The sequence below is a fragment of the Lemur catta genome, chromosome 13 (assembly GCF_020740605.2).
Source record: "Lemur catta isolate mLemCat1 chromosome 13, mLemCat1.pri, whole genome shotgun sequence".
Classification (NCBI taxonomy): domain Eukaryota; kingdom Metazoa; phylum Chordata; class Mammalia; order Primates; family Lemuridae; genus Lemur; species Lemur catta.
Window position 1 is genome coordinate 13,038,327 of NC_059140.1, and position 17,343 is coordinate 13,055,669.

Below are 17,343 nucleotides of genomic sequence, written 5' to 3' on the forward strand. Positions count from 1 at the left end.
GTCCGAGGGGCACAGTGCATGGTGGGGGGGGGGACTCAGAACAGCTCTGCCCTGCAAATTGGAAGGAAGATGGGGCTGAGATTCTTTCTGAGAAATGGTGGAATCTTCAGCAGTGCCAGGGCACAGGGACTGAGTCCTTAGAACCAAGTTAGCAAATGCCATGACTTTACAAATCTTAATTTTCATTTCTGTTCTTGTTATTTGAAATTGGCCCATAATAATTTTTTTCAAAGAGAAATTGACTTTGAGTGTGAGGTATAAAAAAAGGCATCTGTTGAGGTTAAGAGTTCAAGACCAGTCTGAGCAAGAACAAGACCCCATCTCTACAAAAAATAGAGAAATTAGCTGAGTGTTGTGGCACCTGCCTGTAGTCCCAGCTACTCAGGAGGCTGAGGCAGGAGGATCACTTGAACCCAGGAGTTTGAGGCTATAGTGAGCTATGATGATGCCACTCCACTCTAGCTGGGTGTGACAGAGCAAGACTCTGTCTCAGAAAAAGAAGGAAAAAAGTCATCTGTTTAGTAGAATAGGAAAATTCCTACTCTGTCATTGTATAGGAATTGAGGGCAGAATGAGGTGATAAAGATATGTAGGAAGGCGAACAAATGTATAATAAATTATCTAACGTAGTAAGCCAAGTTTGAATATATCAGAATTACTAGCAAATGATGACTTTTGGAAAATGGCTTGATTGTTTGTTTACTTGGTTTCAGACTCTTTTGTGTAACTCAGACATTCGGCACTTAGTGCCATTTTTAGACAAGTTATTCGTCCTCGATACCTTCTTAATCAGTCATGTCCTAGCCAGCAAGAGCGCCAAGCTCCATAACCAGCCTCACCCGGTACCTTCTCTTTCCTCTGCAGGGGAACACGGCTTCCCAGGTTCCTCGGGACCCAGGGGAGACCCTGGCTTCAAAGGTGACAAGGGGGACGTCGGTCTCCCCGGCAAGCCTGGGTCCATGGACAAGGTGGACATGGGCAGCATGAAGGGACAGAAGGGAGACCAGGGAGAGAAAGGCAAGTGGGAAGCTGGATCTCCATAAATGACACCAAACCAACCTGTGTTTCTGCAACCGCTTGCTCTGCAAGCAGCAGGCTGGGTCATTGTTGTTCTTTTCTGTGATTTACAGGACAAATTGGACCAGCTGGTGAAAAAGGATCCCGGGGAGACCCTGGGACCCCAGGAGTGCCTGGAAAGGACGGGCAGGCAGGGCACCCTGGACAGCCAGGTACAGTGTGGCACTCAGGCTCCCGGTGTGGCAAGGGGCATGTGCTCCCCAGCGCTTTCTGCAGATGGCAACCTACTGACTGTTCTCTTTCTTATTCTAGGACCTAAAGGCGACCCAGGTATAAGTGGAACCCCAGGTGCCCCCGGACTTCCTGGACCAAAAGGATCTGTTGGTGGAATGGGCTTGCCAGGTAACTTGGATTTAGAACAGGAATCTTTGTAGCATGTGTGTGTGTGTGGTATGGGCAGGACGTGTCTATGGAATGAGATCCTGCTCCACGGAGGAGAACATAATCCAGGCAGTTGTGTCTTTGACACTAATTCACATCCTCAGTCCTGCCTAGGGATGGATGGATGGCGTCTGGCTGACACTATGACGATTGCTATGAAACCCTACAATTTAATAAAATAAAACATGGGCCGGACACAACCAACTTTTGTTGATCCCAAGTGGCCGCCCACTTGGCCAGCATCTCCCTAGGTGTCTGGCTCTCCATTCAGGGTTGTTAGCTAGAGCAGCGCCTGCCTCTGGAGCCCTTTGTGTTAGTTCAGAAGAATCCCCTGGACTCATCTGCCCCAGTCCTGAGCCAGCCTTAATGCTCTGCCAGTGACATCCCCCCCAGTGACAGCAAGCACAAAGAGAAGGAATGTGAGATGGGGTCTGGTGGGTAATGCTTCTCGTAACCTGCCCAGAAAGAGGAAGAGTGGAGACAAAAAGTCTGTCTCTCTATCTTCTCCAAAGTTTCTACAAGGTACTGCTGTCACTTGAAATACAAACATCTAGGTTTCTGGTCATACCCACTTACAAGTAAGGTTGGCCACCAACGCACATTGCAAACCAAGGATGCATTCACCCGGTACACCTGCCCCACGCGCCCTGTGGTTCGTTTGGTTAGTGAGAGTTGGTTATATAATAAAGAACCTAAGACCCATTTGTATACTGTTGAGAAAGTACGTATTTCTAAGAAGTTAGTGTACTTCTACTCTGTCTTTATAAAAAGACAGGAGAAACGTTTCCCAATGCGGCTCCCGTGTGACCTGGGTGACTGACATCTGGCTGGATTGTTTGCAGGTTGATAAATGAAGTGGTCCATGTTCCTTTATTTACCTCATTCTTTGCTGGTTGTCAAGGGACTCCTTCCTTTTTAACACTAGCACTAGCCAGTCCCACGTTCTAGTTTCAGTTGTTTGTGTTTACAGGAAGCCCTGGAGAAAAAGGTGTGCCTGGCATCCCCGGCCTTCAGGGCATCCCCGGCTTACCTGGAGAGAAAGGCTCAAAGGGAGAGAAAGGGCAGTCAGGCCCTCCTGGCATTGGCATTCCTGGGCTGCCCGGGACCAAGGTAACCAGCACCCTGTGTGGAAACGTCCCCTCCGCCCTTCTAGGTGGAAACACTTCCTGAGAAATATTCAGAAATTATCTCAGCACATTCAGTGAGTCCTCAGTTCCAGTAATGCCCCCAGGGTATTAGAAGCTGCCTCTTCTCCCCCTTCTATTCAGTACCTGTCCCCCCCAAGGAAGAATCTAGAGACTCGGGGAGGCCAGGGTGGGGGGCAGCTATCCCTGGGAGAAAGCAGAGGTGACACAGGTGAGCAGGGATGGTGAGTAGAGACGGGCCACTTGGCTCCTTTGTGCTGAAGTTTTTCCTATGTTCTCGGAGGTGGACTTCGGCGAGAAACGGGCAGTGGCAGTTTACAGTGCAGTAATCATGCACCAAAATGTCCAGGGACAGATGTGAAATTAACACGCCTGATTTTCACTTGCAGGGAGATCAAGGGGTGGCAGGTTTCCCAGGCAGCCCTGGAGAGAAGGGAGAAAAAGGAAGCACTGGGATCCCAGGGATGCCGGGGTCTCCGGGCCCAAAGGGGTCTCCCGGGAGCGTCGGCTATCCAGGTAGGTTACCTGGGGCCTCCTCCTAAACAAGGTGATCAAAGACGACAAAAACTCCAACTTACAGGTGTTCTGGTGTTTTGCTTTTTTCTTTAGGAAGCCCTGGGCTGCCCGGAGAAAAAGGGGACAAAGGCCTCCCGGGACTGGATGGTGTTCAGGGCGTCAAAGGAGAAGCAGGTAGAGGCCCTGCTCTAGAGCATGGTGGGCGTGTGGACAGGGGCCACCAGGGACAGGGACTCCAGAGGCTCAGGGAGCTGCCCACGTGGATGGGCTCAGGCCCCAGGACACTGCTGCAGGGCTGACCGGGGGCCAGCGTCTGCCCCTCCATCCAGTTGGCAGATGAGCAGACTGGGTCTGGGAGCTCACGGGGCCTTTCCGAGGTCTTGCCGTGAGTTAGGATCCAGGCCCAGTCTCCAAACTGTCTCTCTAGGTGGCGTGGGGTTCCAGGTGTCTGCTCTCCGTTCTCGCCAGCCTTTGTGGCTCAGGGTTCGGTGGCGGTGTGACAGCATGGAGGGTCCTTTCTGGAGGGGTTTCAGAACTAACCTCAGGGAAGCCAGGAGTGCCCAGGAGGGAACAGCTCCCTTAAAAGACGACCACTGTATGTGGACACCCGGGTGTGGGAGAGGTTCTGCGCGTGACTGACGTGGCCTTTCTCTTTGAGGTCTTCCTGGGAAGCCCGGCCCCACGGGCCCAGCCGGCCAGAGAGGGGAGCGCGGCAGCGACGGAATCCCGGGGCCGGCGGGAGAGAAGGGTGAACCAGGTACGGCCCGGCCCTCACCCCCCTTCAGGGCGAGCAGCACCCCCCGCCATAGACTCGCAGGCCGCATTCAGCGGGCAGAGCTGGGTGCACAGTGGATGGAGGAGGGGCCACGGGGTCCCAGTGCTGTTGGCGCTGAATTCATCTTTTCAGTCTATACCCTTGTGTTTACATTGCATATATTCATTTTCTATAGAAATAATTCATAAAAAATACCCTGTCCTCCCTTCCCCCATTTGGACCTTCCCTCAAGCCCTTTGCTTACATTTGTCCCTGCCTGGACGGCTTTGGCTTCCCCCCACCTGCTGTAAGAACAACGATTAGCCCGTCTCGTGTCTCCAGACGGTCCTCAGAAATAAGTGCTCATTTGCACAGATCATTCCTGCTAAATGCCGGATGGTTCTGAACTGAAAGGTACTTAGGGAAAGGCACTAAATTATGAACATCCAGTCAAGGGTATCTTACAACAACTGGAGGAATATCGTTTTATTCCCATGGTGTAATTAACTAATTTCCAAGTACTCTACGAGTGTTTACGGTATTACTTCAGAGCCGATGCTGCTTTGTACTGTCCCTGCAGACTGATTGTTTAAGTAAAGAGAAATGTGGCTTTTTGCCCTCACCTTGTAGGTCTACCAGGAAGAGGATTCCCAGGGTTTCCAGGGACCAAAGGAGACAAAGGTAATATTTGTTCAGTGTGCGCTTCCTTTCTAGCCGGCCACTGCTGCACGCTGCGCCAGCAGAATGGGGGGTGACGTCTGCAGGATGCAGCCCTGTCCCCCTTAGCAAGGCAGCAGCAGACGTGGAGGATAGACTCTGGGTCCAGAGGGGATGTCCTGCCAGACACGCCTGGTCACGCCACTGTGCTCTCATTATCAGAAATTCTCTTTTATTTGTGTTTATTTTATAAAATCCAGTACAGAGGGAAACCTCTGTCATTTTTGTGCTTAGAAAGTAATCGGAATATCAAAATTGTTACTTTCTAAAACTGGTCATTCTTATGTGACGGGTGGACAGGACGTTACACGGGCCAGACACCCCCTAGCCCCCTGAGCAGCCCCGGTGAGCTAATTCCCAAGCACACTCGAGAGCTGGGAAGGGACACAAGCTCTTCCCTCAGAGGCCTTAGCATTTTGTGAGGAAGAAAAGGCGGACGCTGGAAATACAAGAGCGATGGCCACACAACATTGAAAGGAAAGCCGTGGTAGCCATGGCTGGGGAAGACACACACTCCGGTCACTCAGACAAGGCTGGGGGGTCCTGAGTGATCCAGGGCTGTGTCTGAGGATTGGGAAAGGCCTTGGCAGGCCTGGGATGTCAGCGCAGACTGAGCAGGGTACATGGTGGCTCTGCTTCCCCAGCCCTGGCTCTCCCGAGGCCAGTCCGGAGCCTTTCCTGTGCAGTGTGTTGCCCGGCACTGGACGTGCCTGGCTCTTGAAGGGTGGGATGGTGCCGAGGGTGCTGCCTGGGGAATGGCGCTGCCTCCCCTCCCCAAACACAGAGCCGCTGCGAAGGCTCCTGCTCAGAAAGGGAGCGGGGTCATGTCTTTTCCTTACCTGCCTGTCCAATCCTGTGCAATCTGGTTGACACATCCTACCGCCCTGGGACAGACTGCACACGATGCCTTGCGTTCCGATTCGCTGCCTGGGGAGTAAGGGCAGAGTCCCAAGGAGGAGCCCTGCGACCAAACAGGACTTGACCCTGTGCCATTCCCTTTTCATTTTTTCTTAATAACCTTGAAATAACCCTAGAATTTTGGTGTTTTTATTGGCAAGTTTTAGGTGATATGTTTAAAACTAAACATGGAGGGTTTTTCTCCCTACATACTCTTATTTTTATTTTTTAAAACAGCTCTATTGAGGTGTCACTGACAGACAATGTAACATACATATTTAGCATGTACAGTTGATAAGATTTGACACGTGTATGCACCCACAAGCACATCCCTGCCTTCAAGGTGGTGGACACACCCATCACCCCAAAGTCTCCTGTGCGGCCTCGTGATCCTCCATGCTTGCATGTGAGATCGATGCGTGTTGCCGCGTGTGTCAATGGTTCATTCCTTTTTACAATTGAGCAATGTTGTAAATACAATTTAACCATTCACCTGTTGAAAGAATAAGCCTTTAATTTTAGTGATGCAATTGCTAAGCACATATTGAAGTGCTTTTGCCATAGAATACTTCTTTTAAAAAGTGTAAATGTTGATACCCATGCTTTTAGCATGCTAAGCTTTCTCTTTTCCAGGCCAGGCCATGGTAGGAGCCAGGCATATCATTTAGAGCCAGGCATGTTATTTAAACGAAGGAGCGAGCAGAGCACCCACTCCAGTTTTCCCCCTGGGGCCCTCGGGAGGCCCCTCTGAGGGTGCCGGAGGACAAGGAACGCCCACCCCCGACTGCCCATCAGTGCTCTGAGCCCCCTGCCTGGCTGTGCATCCACCGCCATTTCAAACCGCTTTTCTCATTTAGGTTCCAAGGGTGACGTGGGTTTCCCAGGATTAGCTGGGAGCCCAGGAATTCCTGGACCCAAAGGAGAACAAGGATTTATGGGTCCTCCGGGGCCGCAAGGACAGCCAGGACTGCCTGGTGCTCCGGGACACGCTGTGGAGGGGCCCAAAGGAGATCGGGGACCCCAGGGACAGCCCGGCCTGCCAGGTAAGGTGTCTCGCCAGGTGTCAGTGCTGGGGGATGGGGCAGAATTCACAAGGAGAAATTAGTGTATAAGAAATTAAGGAACAATTAAATTCTCAATTAAGCTTTTTATTTAGAAGTCTGCAGCATGTCTTACTGCTTGAAACTATATTTTGGCCTCCATTGGGTCAAAGATTTCCATGTGTTGTTTCTGTCAAGGAATCTGAGTAATAATTAGGGAGATGCAAGACAGGAAATTGTTGAAAAAGGCTGGACAGCTGTGCTGTCTGTGGTGTTTGTCTTACACTGACCTAACACTCTGGCCCAGCCTCCCGCCGTGACCAGGACTCCAGTGGTGGCAGCACAGGCACTCCAGGTGCCACTGACCCCAGGCATTTTAGACAGAGATTGTGGCACTTGTATGAACATTCTTCCTTCCCTCTAGGACCTGCCCTGATCTCTTTCTCAGGGCTGGTGCTGCCTGACACGGTGCTGTTTACAGTCAGGGGTGGCTGGGTGGCAGCAGTGACAGCCCCACAACCCAGGGACACGTGTACATAGCATCCCCCTCCAACCCAAACGTGTGACTCTCGTCTCTCCCATTAGGGCTTCCGGGACCCATGGGGCCTCAAGGGCTCCCCGGGCTCGATGGACTGAAAGGCGAAAAAGGACAACCCGGCTGGCCAGGAGCCCCTGGTGTTTCAGGGCCCAAGGGAGACCCAGGATTCCAGGGCATGCCTGTGAGTTACTGATTTGCAAATTGTTTTTGGAAAGGAGCCTTCTCTGGTCACAGAATTATTCCTGTCTTACATATGTGTTTGTATTGTGCCTATGTACATGTGCACATGTGCTGTGATCCTGTACTGTGCATACATACATGTGCTTGTGTGCTGCACTCTCATATTGTGCATATGTACATGTGCACACATGCTGCACTCCCATGTTGTATGTACACGTGCACGTGTGCCACGCTCCCATGTCCTCTCTAAATCAGGTTCTCCTCTCTTGCCAGTAATCAGCATCTTTATTGGCATCAGAGTAGGAGACTGTTATGACATTTTCTACAATCTAGTTTTACAAGAACCATGAAAAGGGAAATATTTTACTGCTGGAAATTATAGTTCAATGCCTAAATTTAAGACCTATTTCCAAACTCAATGCAAGAAAGCAAACCGGTGTTGTTTTGTAAAGAACAACTCTGTAAAACCAGCCCAGTGTCTCCTACGACTGGCAGGACTAGAATACTGTAGTTGAGCAGTTGAAGTCCTGGTGACTTAGACAAGCCCCAGAGGAGCACATCTCTGGGTGGAATAAGTGACCGGTAGTGGGTTTTGCGTGTGTTTGTGTTTAACTCGATCCTTTGCATTACCTGAACATACAGCCCCTGCTAGGTAACGTGGTGCTCGTGGATCTCTGGTTGGATTCTCAGCTCACTACAGCCATGGCTAAAGCATTGAGCTTATGTGGCTTGTTGAGGTCATATGGATGCATTAGCAGAGATTCATGCTCTGTGTCTGTCTCTCTGTCTCTCTCTGTGTCTATCTGCATGTTGCTCTCTCTCGCTAACACACGTTGGGAGAAAGCGTGTGTCAGGGGAGATTGGAAACAGGAGGGATTTGAGACACATCTCTGTGGTGACAATAGGAGTGAGTAGAATTCTTTTCTAAGTCAACACAGGTTCTCCCCTGTAGGGAGAACTACGGACTGTTCATCAGCAGCAGAGACATGTTTTAGAGTCATTAAGGCACTTTCTGAAGAATGGATGCAGAATGACTGACCTTAGCTTGCTATGCACTGAAAAACAGTGGTGCTGTTTTACTTCTGCATCAGTAACTGATGAAACGCTTATGAACAATAACGCAGAGCAGGCTGGAAGGAGTAGCAGTAATCGCTTTTACCCACTCCCCGTCCTCGGAGCTGTATGCTCGTCCCCACAATACGCTGCCTGTAAATATGTTCCCAGACCCCTTCTTGCTATATGGTGGTTTTCTAGTGATATAAGTGTAGACGATTTGTCAATTATTCATGTATTCCTCCTAGAGCCAATCCATGTCTGTCTATCTCTGTACATACGTATGTACAAATATGTGTGTGTGTATATTTGTGCATTTATTCTGCTTATGGAACTTCTAAAATAAGGTAAAGCCAAGGAACAAATCTGTGTAAGAAATGATACAACTTGTTACGTGTCGCTATCTATGACTACAGAAAGGAACAACTAGGTTGAAAACAAGAAAATGAGCTAATGTTTTAAAATACATGAATATTGTTATAAAAAAAAGTTCTGTAGTATTTTTTTATCTTCTTTCCATATTTAAAATTGGTTTTCAGATGAGATATGAGGCTAATGGTAAGGAAAAATGACCACACTGGAGTGTTTAGGGGCAAGTTTTCGGAAAAGGCAGTGTGGTGTTGGTGGATGGACATGCTGCCACCACGGGTGTTCCTGGAGCTCTGACTCCGTGTGTGCATCGCGCCGTGGGGTGGAGACAGCAGGTGTGAGGCTTTCACCTGCCCCCGGGGAGCCTAGCATGTGGACAAGCACAGCGGACAGGAGGGAATGAAACAGATTATTCTGACTTCCAGTTCCTTAATTTAGGCACACACAGAGGTTCTGTCACTCCTGTTATGTCATTTAGGAAACCACAGGCACCCTTTGTTCACAATCTACTTTGCAGAATGTCGAGGGGCTTTCTCAGTTTTCCAACTCCCAGGTTACTTAAGACACTGATCATGCGTGTCCTGAGGAATCCCAGCTGACATCCTCTTTGTGTGTCTAGGGTATCGGTGGCTCTCCAGGAATCACAGGTTCTAAGGGTGATATGGGACCACCAGGAGTTCCAGGATTTCAAGGTAAGGCAGCAGAGGACGTGCCACACAGCCCGTACAGTGGAGGGCGAGCTGCTGGAAGAGCTTCCTAACCACAGGCACTTTAATACCGATTGCACTGGCTGCATTACAGCACAAGACAGTGTTCTCTTCAAATTAAAAATGTCATTTCTGCGTGCAGCCCAATTTGTATAATCCTGTGAATGGTTATATAAAGGCATTCTGATTTGCTTATTACGAATTAGTGGATCATTAACTTCCCAATAAGAAGTCATGGATTCTGATGATTCATTAATTTATTAATGTATTATACAAACATTTATTGAGTGCCTACCAGCTTCCAGGCACTGCGATTTTTATAGCTGAACCAGGTACATATGAAAGGTGAATAAAAGAAGTTCTCAGCCTCCAGGTATCTTGTGGTCTATTTGGGGACATGTGTGAATCAGATTGTGACTAAAACAGTGTCATGTGCCCCTCTGCTGGTGGTGATCATTTTGCAGTTTGCTTCATGCTTAGGAAAAGGTGGCTTCTGGGTTCTAGAAAAGAGTTTCATCAAAAATCTTACACAGCTGGCCAGAAATAGCTCTCTTTTCTTCTTTGAGGATAAATTAGAAATATGTTCTCTGTGTGTGTATGTGTATGTATATATGCATTACGGATGTATGTGTACATGTACGCATGTATATGCAGGTATGCACATATATGCATATGCATATGTGTGGGCATATATGCATATATAATAAAAATATTTGTATGTCATTGGAACTTCTGTGCAGAGACACTGTTATCCTTCTGTCTAGGTCAGAAAGGTCTTCCTGGCCTGCAGGGAGTGAAAGGAGACCAAGGAGATCAAGGAATCCCTGGACCTAAAGGTAGGGGAAAGGTGAATCTGTGGGTGCTCTACTGATGACTGGGGAAAACACAAAGCCATTGAACACACAGAGTGAGGGTGTTTGGTTTTTCACATGTAAAACGACTTGGAAATTATTAGAAAACAATTGATTAAAAATTCTTTGCAGCATGTCAGGACTTCTGTAGTTGACACTGACATTTTTACCAGCAATTTGTCTTGAAAGTCCAATCTGTTAAATCTGTGACCAAAGTGGATCTGGTGGAGGGGTAGCTAGAGGGTAGCCGACAGACTCGGGAGTCAAGTCTACAGCTAGACAGAAACCAACTCCCTTTGTTATCGTAGGAGAAAGAGTCAGCCTTGCGTGTAGAGACCACGTTCTGTCTGGACAGCAAAGATCCTTCGCAGGGAAGGGTGTCTGTTCACTTCTCCACCACTGGGAGCTCATGGCGTGAACCAGCTCCAAAAACCACGAAATAATCTCAGAAGGGACTGCTTTGAGGACAGTATTCATCCTGTTGAGTCTCTGCTGAGCAGACCGTATTTCTAGGGCTTTATTTAGGTTTCAAAACCATGTTTTAGGAGAGAGAACGAGAAACCCAGTGCACGGAGAAGTGGATATGAGAGAAGGGAGAAAATGAGCAGGAACGTGTGTGGGGGGAGAGAGAAATGGGGGTGCTTGGCTGAAGAAGGGGAGGCCAAGGCCAACCTCAGCCTCTGTGTGGTTCCTACGATGTGCCAAGGCCCGGTCAGGCAGAAGAAGGATCAAGTTCATTCGTCATTAAAGGGTTAGCACCAGTGTTGAAACGGGAAGCGAGGCAGATTTCAGATAAGCATGAGAAACACTGTCCCAATGGCAGATAGTGGTGCTGCCCAGAGAGGCGTGAGCGCCACCTTCCGGGAGTGCCCGAGCGAGGCCGATGGCGGTCGTCAGGTGCCCAGAACTGAATGGGAAGCGATACTGGTGCCTCCAGTGTCTCCTCCAGTCCTGAGAGTTCAGGATTTTAGGTTAAATAATAAAAGATGTGGAGATTAAATATATTTTCATGAGTATCTGACTACTTGTGTGTTGATAATAATTTTACTTTTGAGAAACATGTTCCTGCCCCCATCTGTGGAGAGTGAAATTGACCAATGGCTTCCCACTTCCCACAGGGCTCCCAGGCCCCCCCGGCCCCCCAGGTCCCTACCAAACCATCAAAGGAGAGCCAGGGCTTCCTGGTCCTGAGGGACCCCCAGGTCTGAAAGGGCTTCAGGGACCGCCGGGCCCTAAAGGACAGCAAGGTGAGATGCTCATCGGGTTGTGCGGGGTGGTGTGCAGCGCCCCCGGGGGAGGTGGGCGAGATTTCCTTTTCACCCATGTAAAGTCAAACTTTCTGGGTAATGATTTTATACAAACACATATTTGAATATGTCTTTCTTTCCTCCCTTTAATGTATATCAAAACTAAGGAAGATTTTAAAGGGACTTAAAAAAGCTGGAACAAAACACAGAAAACGCTAGGAGAATATGCGACTCATCATGTCAATGCCCAGTTAGGAAAATGTGGGCTCAGGGGCCAGCGTGTCACCTCCCCCGGCTGGGAGACCAGGGCGGCAGGGCAGCGGCTCTCGCTGTAAGCCTGGGTGCTCTCCGTCCGTGCCCCCTGAGCTCGGCCTCACTAGTGGAGATTTGTGCTAGTCCCTGTTGTGCCCAGAAACCCTAACCTGGGGTCTTTCTGCTTAATTGAGCTAAATGTTTTCTATTTCAAGAGCTATTAATAAAGGGTAAGTAGAAAGTAAAGGAGAATGAAAACATTTAGAGTTGAAAGGACATGTCCATGAAAATTCAAGTTTATAGCAATCTAAGGATAAACTCTATACGTGAAAACAAAAAGCTATCCATGTCAGCATAGCTAAAATTGAGACACTGAAATACGGCCAAGGGGGAAAGGCTTATCAAATCCCTCCTTCCTCTCCACCTTCCCGTAGCCTGCCTTTTCCAAACCCATCTGCCAAACAACAGCAGCAGGAAACCAGGGGAACTCAGAATGAGGTGGTCGCACACACGCCCCTATAAACGTCACTTTGTTGCTTCTGCAAAGTGTATACTGGGCTCTGCAGGAAGCAACTCACAGCTGTCCAGGAAAACTTTCTCACCTGTTGTCAAAGGCCTTACGCTTGCCTTCCCCAAGACTAAAAAAGACATTTAAGAAGGGAAGAGAGAGCTTACTGCCACCCAGGACTGGATCATGACTTCTTTCTCCTTCACTTTAGGTGTGACGGGATCTGTGGGTGTACCTGGACCTCCAGGTATTCCCGGGTTTGACGGTGCCCCTGGCCAGAAAGGAGAGACAGGACCCTTCGGGCCTCCTGGTAAGTTGCTGCGTCTTCCAACCTAGTAGCCCTCTGCCTGTGTCTTTGGGATATAAGCAGTAGGACCAGGCATGGGGAAACCTGCAAAATGAAATTGAAAATGTTACATGAAGTCTGTTTCTTACAAGAATAGGCTCATATGGAAGAGCTGAAGGATTGTCCTTTTTTCTGTGCAGAGACAGATAATGATCAAAGCCTACAGTCCAGATGTTGAAAGGCAGCCAATACTGGTGGCCCTGTATGGTTTCTTAAGAGGGAAGTGGCTGCAACTACAAAAACTCTGTTTCAGCAGTGGGCAAGGGGAAGCAGAAATGAAGTAATGCTGCCAGTGCTGGCCCAGAGGCCACGGCCTGGCACGGGATGAACTGGATCTGCTTCCTGAGGAAGCAGGAACTTGCTTGAATGCCCTGTACTGACTATGGTGCTAAAGGCCGAGGCCATAGACTGACTGAATTCGGAGCACACCCAGCAGCCCTTCGAGGGTCCTGCACGTGGCACAGTTAACCCCTCGCTGTCCCGTTTCCACGCGCAGGCCTTGGGCTGCTGTGGAAGAGAAGGCTCCTTGAAATGAGGATGTTGTATTAATTCTATATTAACCCTCCCTTAGAGGAGCCCCACAGTCCTATAGGAATGATGTGCACGAATTATGTCATTCATTTGTTTTCATTTATTCTTATATCCATTTTCATGTATTTCATTTGCTCATTGAACTACACGTTCTGAGCATCTGCTCTGAGCTGAGCAGTGTGCTCATAAATATACCTTGAGGTAGCTGTGAAAAGGAACAGGTAAAACACCATGGATGAGGTGGGTTGTATTTAGTTAGCAGTGCAATGTTTTGAGTTCTTTTTTTGTAATATGAAAAGGTAAGATAGTTTGTGGAAATGCCAAATATTACAAACTCTTTTGACAGAGTGGTTTTGAAGGCTTTCGGGGGAACCTGTCTGTAACTAGGGAATCCAATTTGTCTTGTCTTCCAGGTCCAAGAGGGCTTCCTGGTCCTCCGGGCCCAGATGGGTTGCCAGGATCCATGGGGCCCCCAGGTACCCCGTCTGTCGATCACGGCTTCCTCGTGACCAGGCACAGTCAAACAATAGACGACCCACAGTGCCCCCCCGGGACCAAGATCCTTTATCACGGGTACTCTCTGCTCTACGTGCAAGGCAATGAACGGGCGCACGGCCAGGACTTGGGTAAGATGTCTCTAGATGGTTCATTTACTTGTGTGTAGCTTTGTCCAGTGCCCACCTGATGCAGCAGTGCCCTGTGCTCCGCTCGGCTGCGGTTTAGTGTGCCCTGGAGGCAGCAGCTAAGGAAAAGAGAGCTGGGCCTGTTTCCCCCCATCCCGATCCCTTGAGTCATCAATTTAACAGCTGCCATGTTACTAGTGGGAAGCCGAGAGAGCGTAAAGGCCAAATCTTTGAAAACGTTTACATTAATAAAACTTTAGATCTCATCTGCAAAGTTGTAGGATCAGCATTCCTATAGTGCACACTTAACAGTTTGCTTTGGAATTCTTAAAATAGGGCAACTTAACCGTTGCTCTTCTAGAAAACAATGTCCATGTTATCATGTCAGAAATTCTCTGCATCTTCTGAGCTCTGCCGCTGTCCTAGTTGAGGTCAGCAGAAAGCTGCGTATCTGGCCTCATTACCATAGTGTGTGCCGGGTATACCCCCCCGCACTATTTCAGTGCTCTGTATCTTGAGGTTTGGATCAGTAAGCAGCTATATAAAGAGCATGACTGTGTTTTCAGCAAAACTTTTGTCAAAGACACTGTCCAATATGTTACTGTCCATTGTATCACAATCCATATGTTAAAATCCTTCTAGAATTCAGTTATAGGAAAAGGTTTCTCTCTACTGGTAAACTGGTTTTGTTTCCTTTTGTCAAAAATGTTCTACATAATTCTTTACAATTTCCCTTTTGCCTGATTACTTTAAATTTAATTTTCTCACTATAATACTGGTCTATTTGGTATATTTACTTCCTAATTACAAGTTTTAAATTTCCGTTTTAATGGTTAAGTTGCATGTATGTCTTTGCTTACCGGCCAGCTGAAATCCATTTTGCATACAGGTAGATGTGGAAAATTCTTCACGTTGTCTTTTCCCCGTGTTTAGGCACGGCCGGCAGCTGTCTGCGCAAGTTCAGTACGATGCCCTTCCTGTTCTGCAATATCAACAATGTGTGCAATTTTGCATCCCGAAATGATTATTCATACTGGTTGTCTACTCCTGAGCCCATGCCAATGTCTATGGCACCCATCACTGGGGACAACATTAGACCATTTATTAGTAGGTAAGTCGAGCATTTGTAGAAGCAAATGTACAATTGAGGAAGAAAAATCTCTTAAAAACTATTTCATATAAAACGCAGCCATCCCCTTGAAAAATTACAGTGCAAAACCATGGTGAGATAATGCCGAGCTTGAAAAGAGAATTCCTATTCTACGTGACTCCCTATGGCGTTCACTGCTCCATGAACACATTAGGGCAGTGTTTCTCAACCTTTTTCTTTTTTTTCTAAATAGTAACCTTTAAGACATTTTTTTCTGAATCACCCCTGCCCCTGTGAAATTTTTAAAAATTATTTTTAATTGTGGTAAATGGCAAAATGTATGTAACATAAAATTTGCCATTGTAACCATTTTTCAGTTTACAATTTGGTGACATTCACATTGTTCAACCATCACCATCGTCCCTCTCCAGAACTTCATCATCTCTCCAAACTGAAACTGTGCACCCTCTGCACACTGACTGCCCCTCTCCTGCACCCTCCATCCTACTCTCCACATATGGATTTCACTACGTTAGCGACTTCATGACAGTGGGATCATGCGGCATCCGTCCTTTTGTGACTGCCTTATTTCACTAAGCATAATGGCTTCAAGGCTGTGGCAGGCATCAGAATTCCCTTCCTATTTGAGGCCAAATAACCTTCCGTTGTGTGTCTGCGCCATATTTCATTTATCCATTTATCTGCTGGTGGACACTTGGGTTGCGCCCACATCTTGGCTATTGTGAGCAATGCTGCTATGAACACGCATGTGCGAACATCTCTTCGAGACCCTGCTTTTCATTCTTTTGGGTGTATACCCAGAAGTAGAATTGCTGGATCATATAGTAATTCTCCTTTTCATTTTTTGAGAAACCTCCATACTGTTCTCCACATGGGCCTCACCCTTCACATTCCCACCAGCAGCAGTGCACGGTGTTCCAGTTTCTCCACGTCCTCACCGACACTGGTTATGCTCCGCTCTTTCTGAGAGTGGCCATCCCAGCTGGTGTGTGGTGGTGCCCAGGAAATTGTAATAGCACAGACAGATACATGGTACAGCTCATCTGCTTGTGCATTGTATGTCTGCGCTTCATACATAAAAGCATATGGATTTATACCTAAAAATGTATACAACAATAACAATTTGTTCACATGCCCTCCTCAACCCCACCAATTTTTGCTCCCTTGGGGTGATATTGTATATTGTACCCACTGAGAATGCACATGTTGGAGCGACTTCCCAAATTAAGCGCTTATCCACATAATGTCGGGGGTATGATTTCAGGTCCCCAACACCCTGCCTGGTAGGAAGTAAGATGGGAAACTGAAATTATTATGACTGAAAAGTACATGACTGTCCTATCTTTGCCTCTTTCCTTTTAATTAAAAGTTGATTGCTTAGCCATCCTCAGAAGTAATACAAAACTGGCAAAAGAATAAATTCATCTGACTGAGGAGCTATTGTATAATGTTACTTTTTACACCCTAAGATAATTAAAAGAATACCAAGGCAGGAAAAGTTTTCCTTAGGAAAGTGAGAGTGAGAGAGAGCCCAGCTTTTCTATATTCCCTTTAAGGAAATTAGCAGCTTTCAAATCAAAAGAAAGGTACAGCAGCATTAGCTATGAAGTGCCCTGCGAGGCACTTTTTAGAGGGAAAAGGGACCAGGACCCAGGCTCGGAGCCCCCCCTCCACCTGAGCTCCTGCCAGGCACAGGCTGGTGGCCATTGGCTCAGTTGCCCTCACTTGCTGGTCACTTCCCGTTTGGGGGAAGATCGAAGTTTTCCTAAAGGAGCTGTGCCCCGTGGGACCCTGGAGCAGAAAGGCCGGGAGATGCGCACTATGCAGAAAGCTCATAGGGTTTCATTGCTTTATATTAAAAATATCTTCTGACAGTTTTCTTTGATTTTTTTTTTTGTTTGTTTTTTTAAGCTATAAGAAACCTTATTTTGTGGATCTTTTTTTTTTTTTTTTTTGAGACAGAGTGTCGCTTTGTTGCCCTAGCTAGAGTGAGTGCCGTGGCGTCAGCCTAGCTCACAGCAACCTCAAACTCCTGGGCTTAAGCGATCCTACTGCCTCAGCCTCCCGAGTAGCTGGGACTACAGGCATGCGCCACCATGCCCGGCTAAGTTTTTCTATATATATTTTAGTTGGCCAGATAATTTCTTTCTATTTTTTTTAGTAGAGACGGGGTCTCGCTCTTGCTCAGGCTGGTCTCAAACTCCTGACCTTGAGCAATCTACCTGCCTCAGCCTCCCAGAGTGCTAGGATTACAGGCGTGAGCCACCACGCCTGGCCAATTTTGTGGATCTTAAAATGGAAAGTGTCATTCATTACACTTTCAGGATAGGACTTTTGAAAATCCAGACAGTACTTGGCCTGTGTCAGGGAGTCCCTGTTGCCTGCTCTGTTCTGAGGCTTTCCTGACACACAGCCATGCCTGATGCAGTCGAAGGAAAACTAACAACTTTTGTGTTGTTTTTTAAAGCTTCCTTTACACAACAGGTAGAAAATGATTATT

The 17,343-nt window shown here is 47.7% G+C and overlaps 1 protein-coding gene across 1 annotated transcript in view; it reads left to right on the top strand.

Moving 5' to 3' along the window:
• The window catches only part of COL4A1 (collagen type IV alpha 1 chain), a 147,366-nt gene that overhangs the window by 121,484 nt on the left and 8,539 nt on the right, over window positions 1-17,343 (top strand). The window contains exons 34-49 of the mRNA XM_045567351.1: window positions 865-1,017; window positions 1,131-1,229; window positions 1,330-1,419; window positions 2,429-2,568; window positions 2,993-3,119; window positions 3,213-3,293; window positions 3,778-3,876; window positions 4,504-4,554; window positions 6,345-6,530; window positions 7,113-7,246; window positions 9,287-9,359; window positions 10,139-10,210; window positions 11,344-11,472; window positions 12,444-12,542; window positions 13,523-13,735; window positions 14,666-14,843. Of these exons, the coding sequence (XP_045423307.1) occupies window positions 865-1,017; window positions 1,131-1,229; window positions 1,330-1,419; window positions 2,429-2,568; window positions 2,993-3,119; window positions 3,213-3,293; window positions 3,778-3,876; window positions 4,504-4,554; window positions 6,345-6,530; window positions 7,113-7,246; window positions 9,287-9,359; window positions 10,139-10,210; window positions 11,344-11,472; window positions 12,444-12,542; window positions 13,523-13,735; window positions 14,666-14,843 (1,924 nt within the window). The remainder of the gene's footprint in view (window positions 1-864; window positions 1,018-1,130; window positions 1,230-1,329; window positions 1,420-2,428; window positions 2,569-2,992; window positions 3,120-3,212; window positions 3,294-3,777; window positions 3,877-4,503; window positions 4,555-6,344; window positions 6,531-7,112; window positions 7,247-9,286; window positions 9,360-10,138; window positions 10,211-11,343; window positions 11,473-12,443; window positions 12,543-13,522; window positions 13,736-14,665; window positions 14,844-17,343) is intronic.